This window comes from Microplitis mediator, chromosome 3 (genome assembly GCF_029852145.1).
Source record: "Microplitis mediator isolate UGA2020A chromosome 3, iyMicMedi2.1, whole genome shotgun sequence".
Taxonomy (NCBI): Eukaryota; Metazoa; Arthropoda; class Insecta; order Hymenoptera; family Braconidae; genus Microplitis; species Microplitis mediator.
In genome coordinates, this window is record NC_079971.1 from 22090233 (window position 1) to 22102775 (window position 12543).

The following is a 12543-nucleotide window of genomic DNA, read 5'->3' on the forward strand; positions in this document are numbered from 1 at the left end:
GTGATATGCGCACACGACTCAGTCAGGTCCCGCACAGTAATTAGTGTGGTGCTGCACCACAATCGAGCATTTTTTTCCAGAACCGTACTGAGTCGAGTGCAGAACAGTAACCAGTCGTGTTCCAATCTTTCCGTGCATAATCTTGGCAATACTTCCCATAATATATAAAGATGGTTCCTATATACCCACATAGAAATGGTTCCTGTGAATTTCGTGTAATATCGCTCTGTTAATTTTCTCTCCGTGTAAATAATATGCTTTATACTCAATATATATATATAATATACATATATAAATATATATATATATATGTATATATATATATATATATATATATATATATATATATATATATATATATATATATATATATATATATATATATATATATATAAACATTACTTTCACAAGTATATAAGAACTTAAGGATTCCTCTTACTTTCTCCGTAGAAAAGTAGGTCTCAAAATACACATCACCGATCATATTATGCCTTCAAGAGACAAAGAGATTCGACCTTGAATGCTATTATAATTTATTGACCTTTATTAACAAATAAATATATATACATATATATATTCACATGTATATGTACGTAAATAAATAATAATTCCTATTTTTGCTTCAATTTTCATTTAAAATTTCCATTTTTTTTTTCCGAAAATCAAAATTCTTTTCATTTATCAACACAAGTATATTTACCATCATATATATATATATATATATATATATGTTATTTAAAAAAAATCCATTAAGTATTCTTCATGTGACATTAAACTTCCGTATCGCTGTAAGTAAAAAGACAGAACTTGTATTTTCAACTCAGTGAAAGTGAATGCATGACTTAAATAAATAATTAAAAAATATACAAAAAATAATTGCACTGTTATATTTATCATATACATATTCATATTCATATATATAAGTTTTTACGAAATTAACAATAAATTCATAAATGTAAGACGTATTTTTTTTTTTTTCTGTAACTCATGTACATAAATTTGAAGTTTGTTAATAATTTATAAATATAATTATATATGTATAATTAATGATAAATTATTTAAATGCGTGTATATATATTTATCGAAGAAAAGTATTTTCACAAATTACAGTAGGAAGTTGGTGTATGAATAAAAAAAAAATTGTTGGGTATCAAGCATGACAGATTCGATAATCGATCTTCAAGACCGTCGTTAGACTTTCGCTTAATAGAAATATCTTGTATATATTTATCATATATATGTACTATTATTTTTTTTTCAATTGACCTTTAAATAATTACGAGGATACTATTTTATACAAGTCAGAATAATTATTTACGCTTGAAAATATACTTTAATTTAGAGATAAATTATTATTCATTATAATTAGTGACAGCATAAATTTGGTATGTTTGCTTTGTTTATTTATTTTTTTCTTTATTATGAAATTGTAAATTTCAAATTAAGAAAAAGCGTTTTGAGAAAAAATTAATTTTTTTTTTATATATATTTTTATTGATTGCTTGCGCTTTTTTCGGGGATTAGTAAATTTTATGTAGAATTTGAAATTTGGGATACTATAATTTATTTTTTTGTTGTTATTAAAATTTTATTCGCTATTCATTGGCTCTGCAGAATCCGCCTGAAACATGAATTTTAATGAATATTATAAATAGACGACGAAAAAATTTTTTTTTAGTGCATATGATAAATATGAACTTCTTAGTGTCATTTTTTTCACATAAAAAAATTTGAATAAAAAATAGTCAAGTGTGATCATATATATGACTATATATGTACATAAACATTCATACGAGCAGATATGGCCGTATACTAAAACATCATATCAGATGTTAAATTATATGATCATATATGAAAACTCATATCAGATGATATAATCATATATGACCTATATGAGAACCTTTATCTCATCAGATATATTTTTAGATTATATAGAATATTATATTATATGAAAAAACTCGCATCAGATCAGACATGATCACATATGAACATATATGAACATATTTCGGGTCATATATGAAAACTCGTATCCGATCATATATAACCTATATGGACACGTATCCGATCAGATATGATTATATATGAACAATCATATTCTTCAGATACAACCCATAGCCTGCTTGATTATGCGTATCATACATAATACTGCATTTGCTCTTATAGATAACACAAGATATCAAACATAAATATTACACTGGGCCAAAAAAATCGACTATTTTTTTTTCGATACTGTGAAAATATTATTCCTGATGAGCAAAAAAAATTACTGTGCAAGTTTGAGTCCTTAATATTGATATTAAGAGGTGTATCGTTACGACTATTAGTTTTTTCACAGAAATTTCATTTTTTACCCAAAACTTGTAAATCATTTATCTGAAAAATTTGAGCAATGTATATTCTTAAAGGAAATTGAATTCCCTACAAAAAATTTCTCTTAGTAAATTGACGTAAAACGAGCCGTTTCCTTGTAACCGTGCCTTAAACATTGATTTGTTTTTTAAATTCTTTGTTTCTATTTTGGATTTTTGTAACTACTAGAAATATTAAAATTGATTTTAGTCAAGATACATATTCTTGAAGGGAATTTAATGCTCTACAAAAAAGGTCTCTTAACATTTTTTGCTAAACTCACTCCTTTGAAAGTTATTTGAGGTTGAAGTTGAGTCAAAGCGACTTTAATGACCTGCATAACTTTCGAAGGGGTGAATTTAGCAAAAAATGTTAAGAGACCTTTTTTGTAGAGCATTAAATTTCCTCCAAGAATATGTATCTTAACTAAAAAAAATTTTAATATTTCTAGTAGTTACAAAAATCCAAAATAGAAACAAAGATTTTAAAAAACAAATCATTGTTTAAGGCACGGTTACAAAGAAACGGCTCGTTTTACGTCAATTTACTAAGAGAGATTTTTTGTAGGGAATTCAATTTCCTTCAAAAATATACATTACTCAAATTTTTCAGCTAGATGATTTACGAGTTTTGGGTAAAAAATGAAATTTCTGTCAAAAAACTAATAGTCGTAACGATACATCTCTTAATATCAATATCAAGGGCTCAAACTCGCACAATAATTTTTTTTGGTCATCAGGAATATTATTTTCACAGTATCGAAAAAAAAATCGTCGATTTTTTCGGCCCAGTCTAAATGAACATACATGATCATATCTGATATCATGTATGATTATACAGGCTCATATCTGATCATATATAATCAGATATCATACGCATTTCTGCACCCGCTGTAATAATTTACACTATCGGGTCATATATCATCATATATGATATCATATATATGATCACACATATGTTTATGCCTATTAAATTCCGATCCCAAAACTATCATACACAAACTCCCATTTGATTATATTTGAACCCTATATGATCATATGTGACTATTTTTTTCTAGATGTATAAAAAAAGTCATACTTTTTAATCTACATAAATTTTATGTAATACTATTTGTAATAAACATCAAATAAGAAAAGGATAGTATAACTTTACTATAAGTGTTTTTTAATAAATTGATCGTAAAAAAATATATGACCATATATATTATCGGTTATCAAACATAACTATCTTATCGATAGTCATAGTATTCTCTGTTACGTTACGTTGGTAACTCGTAAAACCTTCTAGCTATCATACGATCCTTCTCTTCGGAATACTAGTATACTAATATAATAAAAAGCCTTTATAATAATAAAAAAAAAAATAAATATACCTTTGAAAGTGATGGTTTGTTATTAATAAAATTTCCATTTTTTTTATCAGCAGTATTCATATCATCACTCGATAATTGTTTAGCTTCACGACGTAAACGGTAGTAATATCTCAGTGCATCTCTTATGTTATTTAAGTAAATAAATTTTTCAGTACTGTTATCATTTAAATTATTGGTGGTTCCTCGTTTTCCATAGCGACTTCCAAGAAAAAAACGATCGACTCGTGCCATTATTTCGTTTGATTTTTCATCATTTTCATTTGTTGCCTTTAATTCGAATTTTTCACCTCGTCCGTATCGGCTTCCAAAATTGAAATTTAATTGATCCGCTGATAACAGAAATTATTAATTACTGTATAAATTGTTGCAAAATTATTATCTGACGAGTGTGTGTGTGTTTAGGGGGGGGGGGGGGCGAGAGAAAAAAAAATTTCAATCGTTTAAATTTTCCCTCATTCAAATTTTTTTTGAACCCAAGTAAAAATTTGGCATCCATATGACCGTCATAATAATAATTTTTTAGTACGGGGTAAAATGGACTCCGACAAAATTAAAAAATATTAATTTATTTTTTTTTTAAAGAAAGGTGTCTCATTTTACCCCATCTTTCCCTTAAATAATTTGATGAATGAGAATGTAAACTGACTCTCCGATGTCACTTGTCGTCGTATTGACGGATAACGAGTACTAAATTAGTGCTTACACCTCAATCCGGATGATAATTATGTACTGGGAACTCAGTATGCGATAGAATAACCTAAATATAAATTTAAGTACACTATTGTATTTCAACGCGTCAGAGTAGATTAGTCTTATTGGGTATTTAGTAAAAAAGCACAAAGTAAAATAAAGTCCGAGAGATTTTTTAGCCAGGATCGAGTGACGCTAACTAGAAGGTTGATCTGTAACAAGTTAATTGGTCATGGCAAAGCAGGGCACATATATATGTATAACTCCTACACAACTTATAGAATTTTGGATTAAAGAGCTGCATTGAATTTTTTTCATGTCAAATGAGCGGTTTTGGAAATAGCATGGAAAAGAAAATTTTTAAGTCTAAAAATATAAAAATTAAAATTCTATTTTTGGTATTACATATTGTATCAGATTTTTTTTAGTATTTGTTTTAGATGCCCATGTTGCCCGGCCTTTGTTATTTTTAATAAATTTTGAAAAATAATTACATGAGATATTAATTATTTAACTAATAGGCAAAATATTTTTTTTTTTTTATAAATATTTACATTTATTTATTAAAAAGAAAAAAAAAGCTGTAGACGCTCAAAAATTAACCGGCAGTGCCAGTTGATTGTAATTTTTTATCCTTGTTATTTTTAATATTGTATATTGTTACTTTTCTTCCCAATTGTTAACATTTACTGCCCTGTAGATGCTCTCAATTATTAATAATAATTATTATTATTATTACTATGATAATTAAATATAATTATTTAAATACACGATGGTATTATATAATTATTTATAACGATATCAAAGAAATGAAATAATATATGACGCACTTTTAGGAGCCTTTATTAGTATATAGTAGATAAAAATAAAATAAATAAATAATATTAATGGGACAGATAAATAAACTGTTAGTTATTTTAAGTTAATATAATATAATAATAATAAAAAAGCTAAAAGCAAAAAAGTTAAACATAAAGACGTCGTGTACAATTGTTTGAAAAGACAAAGGCAAATTTTTCCTTCTTGCTATTTGTACAATAAATTTTTTTTAAATAATTTTATTCATAAGCATTTTTTAATTGATATAAATCTGTTATTATTTAGCGAGTTTGAGGACAAATTTACCTTAAGTTTAAAAAATTAAAAATAAACTTGATGTAAATTATCAAAATTTTAATAAATTTATTAATCAAATTAATTAATAATTAAAAATAATAATTATTAATTATTGTTAAAACAAATTATGATTAAATGAAATTAATAATCAATGCGAGATTATTAATGTTAGTAAACAACACTGCCAGTTGCCATGGTATTACGAATTTAAAAAATTATAAAATTAATAACTTTATGTGCGATACGTATCTAATAAGTTTTGATATACGTATCGAAAAAGTTCATAAAATAATGATCAAAAATAAATAAATTGTTAAATAAATTAATAATAAATAAAATATAATTTTTTTTAAATTTATCTGTTAAAAAATGTATTATTTCAATAGGATCAATTGACTGGATTTAAATAAATTTTTTTTTGTTTAAATTAAAATTATTGATCTTTGTGTTTAAAAAATTTCCAGGATGCTCACTACAAGGACATTAATTAATATACCTAATGTTATAGTAAATGTTATTTAATGAGTGATTAATCACTTTAATAAAGGCCAAATAATAATAAAAAAAAGTAAACAAACAAACAAAGTTGTGAATAATTAATGAAAACAAATTTAATTTTGAATTCAATAAATTATTCAATGTTATATATATACAAGTGGATAAAACATACGTATCAAAAGATGTGTACTTGGTATATAAATGAATTAACAATCGTAAATTCAAATAATTAATTATAATTGATTAATTAAATAAGTTGATAGAAATAAATCCCTATAGGGGAGGGTGGGGCAGAGCGGCCCCCCTGAAATTTTGATCAAAAAAAAAAAATTTTTTTTTTTCGCCTAATTACTATAAATCCGATATGTTTGCGCATTTTTACCCCTACGCATGACATTTGAGGCAAAATGGACAAGCCCAAAATTTTGAAAGGTTATTTTTTCATATTTTTATCGTCAAATTAAAAAAAAATTATTATAATTCCACATTTCTAGCCCTACGCATAACACCTGGGGCAAAATGCACCAGCCGAAACTTCTGAAAAAATTATTTTTTCATATTTTTCGGCCGTTTCTCTGTGTAAGAGGCAAATTTGGTCACTAAAAATTTATAAAAACTAAATTTTTTTTTTTAGTTGATAAATTTTTGAAATAAAGTAAAATTATAGAATTGATGTTTTTTTTTATTAAATAACAATTAGTAATTAAGGTAATCGAGAGTGAACGATTTTTTACGCTTTAAAAAATTTTTTTTGAGTAATATAAAACCAAAAATAGTTGTCAAGAGAAATAAATACATTCGTAATGATGAAAACAATTTAAAAAAACAAAAAAAACGAAAAAAAAAATTTTTTATCACTTTTTGAAGGGGGGCCGCTCTGCCCCACAAAAAAAAAAAAAATTTTTTCAGAATTTTGGCAAAATGTCCATAAATTTGTTCGAAATAGGACAAAAGTAAAGTGATCTTATGGTTGAAAGCCACAAAAAATAATAATTGGCTTAGGGGGGCCGCTCTGCCCCACCCTCCCCTATATAAAAAAAATTTATTCAGATTTGCTCTCATTTTTTTTCAATTTACTCATTACATTACAAAAATGTATTATATCATAACTAGTTATTTTTAAAAAAAGTGATTAGTTAAAATATGTACAGTGCGAAAACGAAACAATTTAAAATATTACAATTTTTATATAATTGTAATATTTCTGTCGGAACGATTAAATTTACAATCAAGTTCTCATTATATTACTATTCATTTATTAAAATTTATAATTTAAATAAATCCAAGTCCAAATTTTCAGGTTCAAAATAAAGTATCAATTTTTCCAATAATTATTAATTCACTTCACTTCTTTTCAATGGATAGTTGCAGAGTACTATCATGATAAACTATTCCATAATCGAAAGTAAATTCAAAAAAATTAAGAATAAACATTTCAGTATAATTGCAATTGTAATATATATAAAACAGCGGCCATAAAAAATAAAAATTTAAAAATAACATAAATAAATAAGTAGTATAAATGTACTTACTCGGCAGAGTCTCTTCACGTTTACCATATCGACCATGAGTGTAAAAATTCGGTTGACCAAACGCAACATTTACGAGGGTGAAGATGATCCACAAACACGCAATCATCTTTGTTTCCAAGTTCATTATCTGGATCACTGAGGGCTTACTTGTTTTTTTATTACTACACGACATCCCAGTATCTACAGTAAATTACAATTATAATTATTATTACATAAAAATAATAATATATATGTTTTACCAAATGAATTTTTTTTTTACAAATTTTATTTATTTTTAATTACACTCATCACTAATTAATTAATTTATCTATTAATTACTTAGTTTATTTTTTATTTTTTTTTTGTTGCCTAAATTTATTAAAATTCTGTATTTTTCCTCAATTTTATTTTCACTTCATTATTCTTCCAAATAATAAATTAATTAGTAATCACACCTAATTTTTTTTTTTTTTGTTAATGGGAAGTCGAAAAAAAATTAAATTATTGAGAAAATGACGAAATAATTTCTAGTTTTGAAATAAAATTTTTTTTGTCAATGGGCTTAAATTTAAACGAGAGCTCGGTGTCAAGCCTGCGAGCGACTTTAAGGGTACGAGGGTGAATCAACTGTGGAATTGTAATGCTCAGGTGTGAGCTTTATATACTGAGCACCCATCCACCCACGATCGAGATATAGACGACATGCTAAGAGAGGGAAGTTTGACCTGTTGTATGTACTAAAAATCAACAAGTTACGGAAACATTTTTTTTTCTCATTATTTCAATTTATTTACAGATTTACATTTTTTTTTATCAATCTGTCACTCATTTTTTTTTTTTAATTTTATTTTTTTTTTTATATGAATTAGGAATTAATCGGGTATTTTGAGCTATTTAATGAAACGACTTTGGTAAATAAAAAAATTTTTAGTGTACTAATTAGCTGACAATTTACTAATTACTAGTTAATTTTTATAATTACCGTAAAAATGTGAAGAAAAATATCTATGGTAGTTTTTAAAATTTTTCACAAAATAAATTTTTGTAATTTTCTGTAAAAAAAATTTTCAACCCTTAAAATTTCCGAAATTTTTATAAAATAATAAAATAAGAATTTTTGGGCTTTGAAAAATTTTTATTTTCACAAAATTCCGATTCTAATAAAAAATTACATAAAATGAAAATTTCAAAAAATTTCTGACGTCAAATAGAACAATTGAGAAAAAAAATTATTTGTATCCAAAAATAGGTGGTTGTACAGATACTAATTACCTCGAAGGCTTTAACAGTTTTCCTCATCTTCAAACTTGATGAAGAAAATTACTTTGATTTAAAAAAACTGTATAAAGTTTCATTGCAATGTGGTCAGAATTGTGGGCGCCACCGTGATGACAAGGCGCGTTTTTTATAAAAATTATAAAATGGCCACACTATCTCACCTAACCAAATTACCCCATAATTTTTCTAAAGACTGCAGACAATCACTCAAAGAAAAAAAAAGCCAACTCTTCCAATTATTAAATTTTCTATCAAAATGCAAAATTGAATTTTAAAAAATTCAGTCATTGTATCTTGTATCGAAAGGTAATTTTTTATATAGGGGAGGCGGGGGCAAAGTGGGTCCCTGGAGGCATAGTAGGCCCCTTAAAATTTTCAAAACTTCAAAATATGAGGGCAAAGTAAGCGCGTAAACAAAATTAATGATATTATAATTATTTTCCTTAAGGGGCCCACTCTGCCCCCCTCTCACCTATTTTTATTGTCATTAGAAATAATTTTTTTTTATTTTGCTATATGTTTTATGTAAGTACGTACTATACTTGAAAATTTATTTGTTTCTTTCATCATATTCCTATAATTAAGAGGGTCGTCTTATTGTTATAGTCACGTCATTTACTGGAGACATAAATTGAACAAAAATGTAAGTACATGTTAGAAAAAAATTTTTACTGTTTAGTTCCTACAAAAACCCTATTATTTAAATAATATATATATACGTGAATATATATGTATATGTATAAACTCTTCCTTTTAATTATTTCCTGTTTTTTTTTCTTAACAAATAATAGGTCGATAAAAGTAAAGCCATCAAAATTAATTGTAATGGAAAATTTTTAAAACAATCTATAAAACTAACATCAATTTTTATCAATTCTATTAACGTCGATTACCTCTGGTTATAAATATAAACAGCTCAAATATTTTTTCGGTAGTATCAGTTTACAATTTGAAATTAATGGTATGTGCAATCATACTCTTGATTATTTTAAACTCTACGAAATAATAAGACATTAATTTTCAATTAAACATGTCGAGGAAATTATTATTAATTTTTATTCTTCTTGCATTTCTTATTACTGTTGTAATGAATGCACCGAAAAAATGTATTGTCAATGGAAGGGTATGTAAAAATATCGAATAATTATTTTTTCAAAATTTACATTAACAGATTTTGAGAAAAAGTATCAGTTACCTAGAGCTTTATTACCGATAGATAATTGCTTGTATTATTGTCGCAAATATTTTTTAATGACTACTGTAAAATTTTCTACTGTTTGGTAGCCTACTGAAATTAATTGTGTACTGTCTAATTATCTACGAAAACAATTTAATACCGTAATTTATTGTCTGCAAACATTTAAATACTTTTAAATTATAGTTACAAAAACAAATGCCTACTAAGTGGTAAAGAAATAAAATTTTTAATTTGTATGTGAAAAAAATTTTTTTCTTATAAATAGAAATTCTTTTTACAAATATTTTTTTTAAATAAAATAAATTTAGTTTTCGTAAAGTAGATGAAATTCCCTATAAAATGAATACCAACAACAATATATTTAAATACAGTCATTTATTTGTTCACTGGGCGCGAGTCATCCGCGAATTAACCGCGAGATGATCGTTAGCGATCAATTTATTAAAATATATTGATGTGGGTACTCAAATAACAGGAAATTTCATCACAAATTCAACTGTACTAACCATTTTTTTTTTTAATACAAAAAAAAAAATGTAATTATTTAATAATGGAAATTAAAAATTATCTAGTAAATCACAATTAAAGATTCATTTCCATAAATTTCGAATTACAAAGTATTTTTTTCTCAAATATTCATATATTTGATCATAAATAAAAATATATGAATTTTTAAATATAGTACTAAAAAATTCAAATATTTAAAATAAAATAAATGATATTTTATAATAATAAAAAAATTCATTACTTCTAGTGTTTTAGAAATTATCACTGCTGTTCAAGAAGGTGCCTGGTAGTAAATTTATCAACTGATTGGAACTACCACTGTATTTCGTAAATGTAAAATATTTAATGACTAAAAATGAAAATAAAATTTACTGTTGTTTAAAAAAATGATGTTATTTTATACTTTTTAAAAATCCTACGCAATAAATGTAATTAAAAAAAAAACTATTAATGGAATTGTAACTGTCTTATACACAAAAAAAAAAAAACTAATTAATTTTCTAATAAAAAATAAAATAATAACATATTTTATTGACCATAATTTTTTTTTTAACAGAATTTTTATCTGCGGAAAAAAACCAAAATTTTTAGTTATAAATAACCAACTTTCAATTTTGATACAACCAAATTCATTATGAAATTAAAATGTAAATATTTGTTAAGTTGTACTTATGATAAAAACATTTATCTCTTATGATAAAAACTAGCATATGCGTCATTATTTTTGCGAACAGAAACAAAAGTTTAAACTTTTAGGTGCGAATCTAATGAAATAATATATTATACACACTGAAAAAAATAATCGCTAGCTGCTAGCGATTTTTTTCTTTAGCAGCTAGCGATTTTTAATCGTTAGCTGCAAGCGATTATTTCGCTAGCGGCTAGCGATTTTTTCTTTAGCAGCTAGCGATTAAAAATCGCTTGCTGGAAGCGATTTTTTCTTTGGCAGGGAGCGATTAAAAATACTGTTTTTATCATTGAAATAAATTTATAAATATACATATTCATATATATTTATACATATATATACATATATATAAATATATATATATATATATATATATATATATATTTATATATATTTATATTTACATATATTTATATATATATGTATATATATATATATATATTTATATATATTTATAAATATGTATAAATATATATGAATATGTATATTTATATATTTATTTCAATGATAAAAACAGTATTTTTAATCGCTCCCTGCCAAAGAAAAAATCGCTTCCGGCTACCGAAAAAATCGCTTCCAGCAAGCGATTTTTAATCGCTAGCTGCTAAAGAAAAAATCGCTTCCAGCTAACGAAATAATCGCTTCCAGCAAGCGATTTTTAATCGCTAGCTGCTAAAGAAAAAATCGCTTCCAGCTAGCGAAATAATCGCTTCCAGCAAGCGATTTTTAATCGCTAGCTGCTAAAGAAAAAATCGCTTCCAGCTAGCGAAATAATCGCTTCCAGCAAGCGATTTTTAATCGCTAGCTGCTAAAGAAAAAATCGCTTCCAGCTAGCGAAATAATCGCTTCCAGCAAGCGATTTTTAATCGCTAGCTGCTAAAGAAAAAATCGCTAGCAGCTAGCGAAATAATCGCTTGCAGCTAACGATTTTTAATCGCTAGCTGCTAAAGAAAAAATCGCTAGCCGCTAGCGAAATAATCGCTTGCAGCTAACGATTTTTAATCGCTAGCTGCTAAAGAAAAAAATCGCTAGCAGCTAGCGATTATTTTTTTCAGTGCACCAAGGAAGGAAATCAGGATGTCCCAAATCCCGTGTTTGTCGCACCATTGCCTTCAGCATGTGGGTCGCAATGTCCTAATTTCCTTCCTTGTTGTGTAATCTACTATTTCACTATACCTGCACCGAAACTTTAAATTTCTGCCCTGTTAATAGATAAGAAAGAAGAGAAACGTTCTATTCTCTTTTGAGAAAGCAAATGATAAAAATTAGCGCATGCGCCATTTTTCCTATAAACTGAGGCAAAAATTTAAACTTTCAGATGCAGATCTGGTAAAAA

General features: G+C 25.8%; 1 protein-coding gene across 3 annotated transcripts; it reads right to left on the reverse strand.

Annotated features, from left to right (window-relative positions):
- Positions 1-963: 963 nt before the first annotated feature.
- Positions 964-8175, reverse strand: LOC130664840 (uncharacterized). 3 transcript variants are annotated; one of them, XM_057464976.1, is made up of 4 exons: positions 7992-8175; positions 7558-7737; positions 3722-4050; positions 964-1621 (listed from the first exon to the last, which is right to left on the reverse strand). In XM_057464976.1, exons 2-4 carry the CDS (start codon positions 7727-7729, stop codon positions 1589-1591), a joined length of 534 nt encoding a protein of 177 aa, XP_057320959.1. In that variant the 5' UTR covers positions 7730-7737; positions 7992-8175; the 3' UTR covers positions 964-1588. The 3 variants fall into 3 exon arrangements, with proteins under 3 accessions (XP_057320959.1, XP_057320956.1, XP_057320958.1); XM_057464973.1 differs by having other exon boundaries at positions 7876-8174; XM_057464975.1 differs by lacking the exon at positions 7992-8175 and adding an exon at positions 7797-7875.
- Between the last annotated feature and the right edge of the window lie 4368 nt (positions 8176-12543).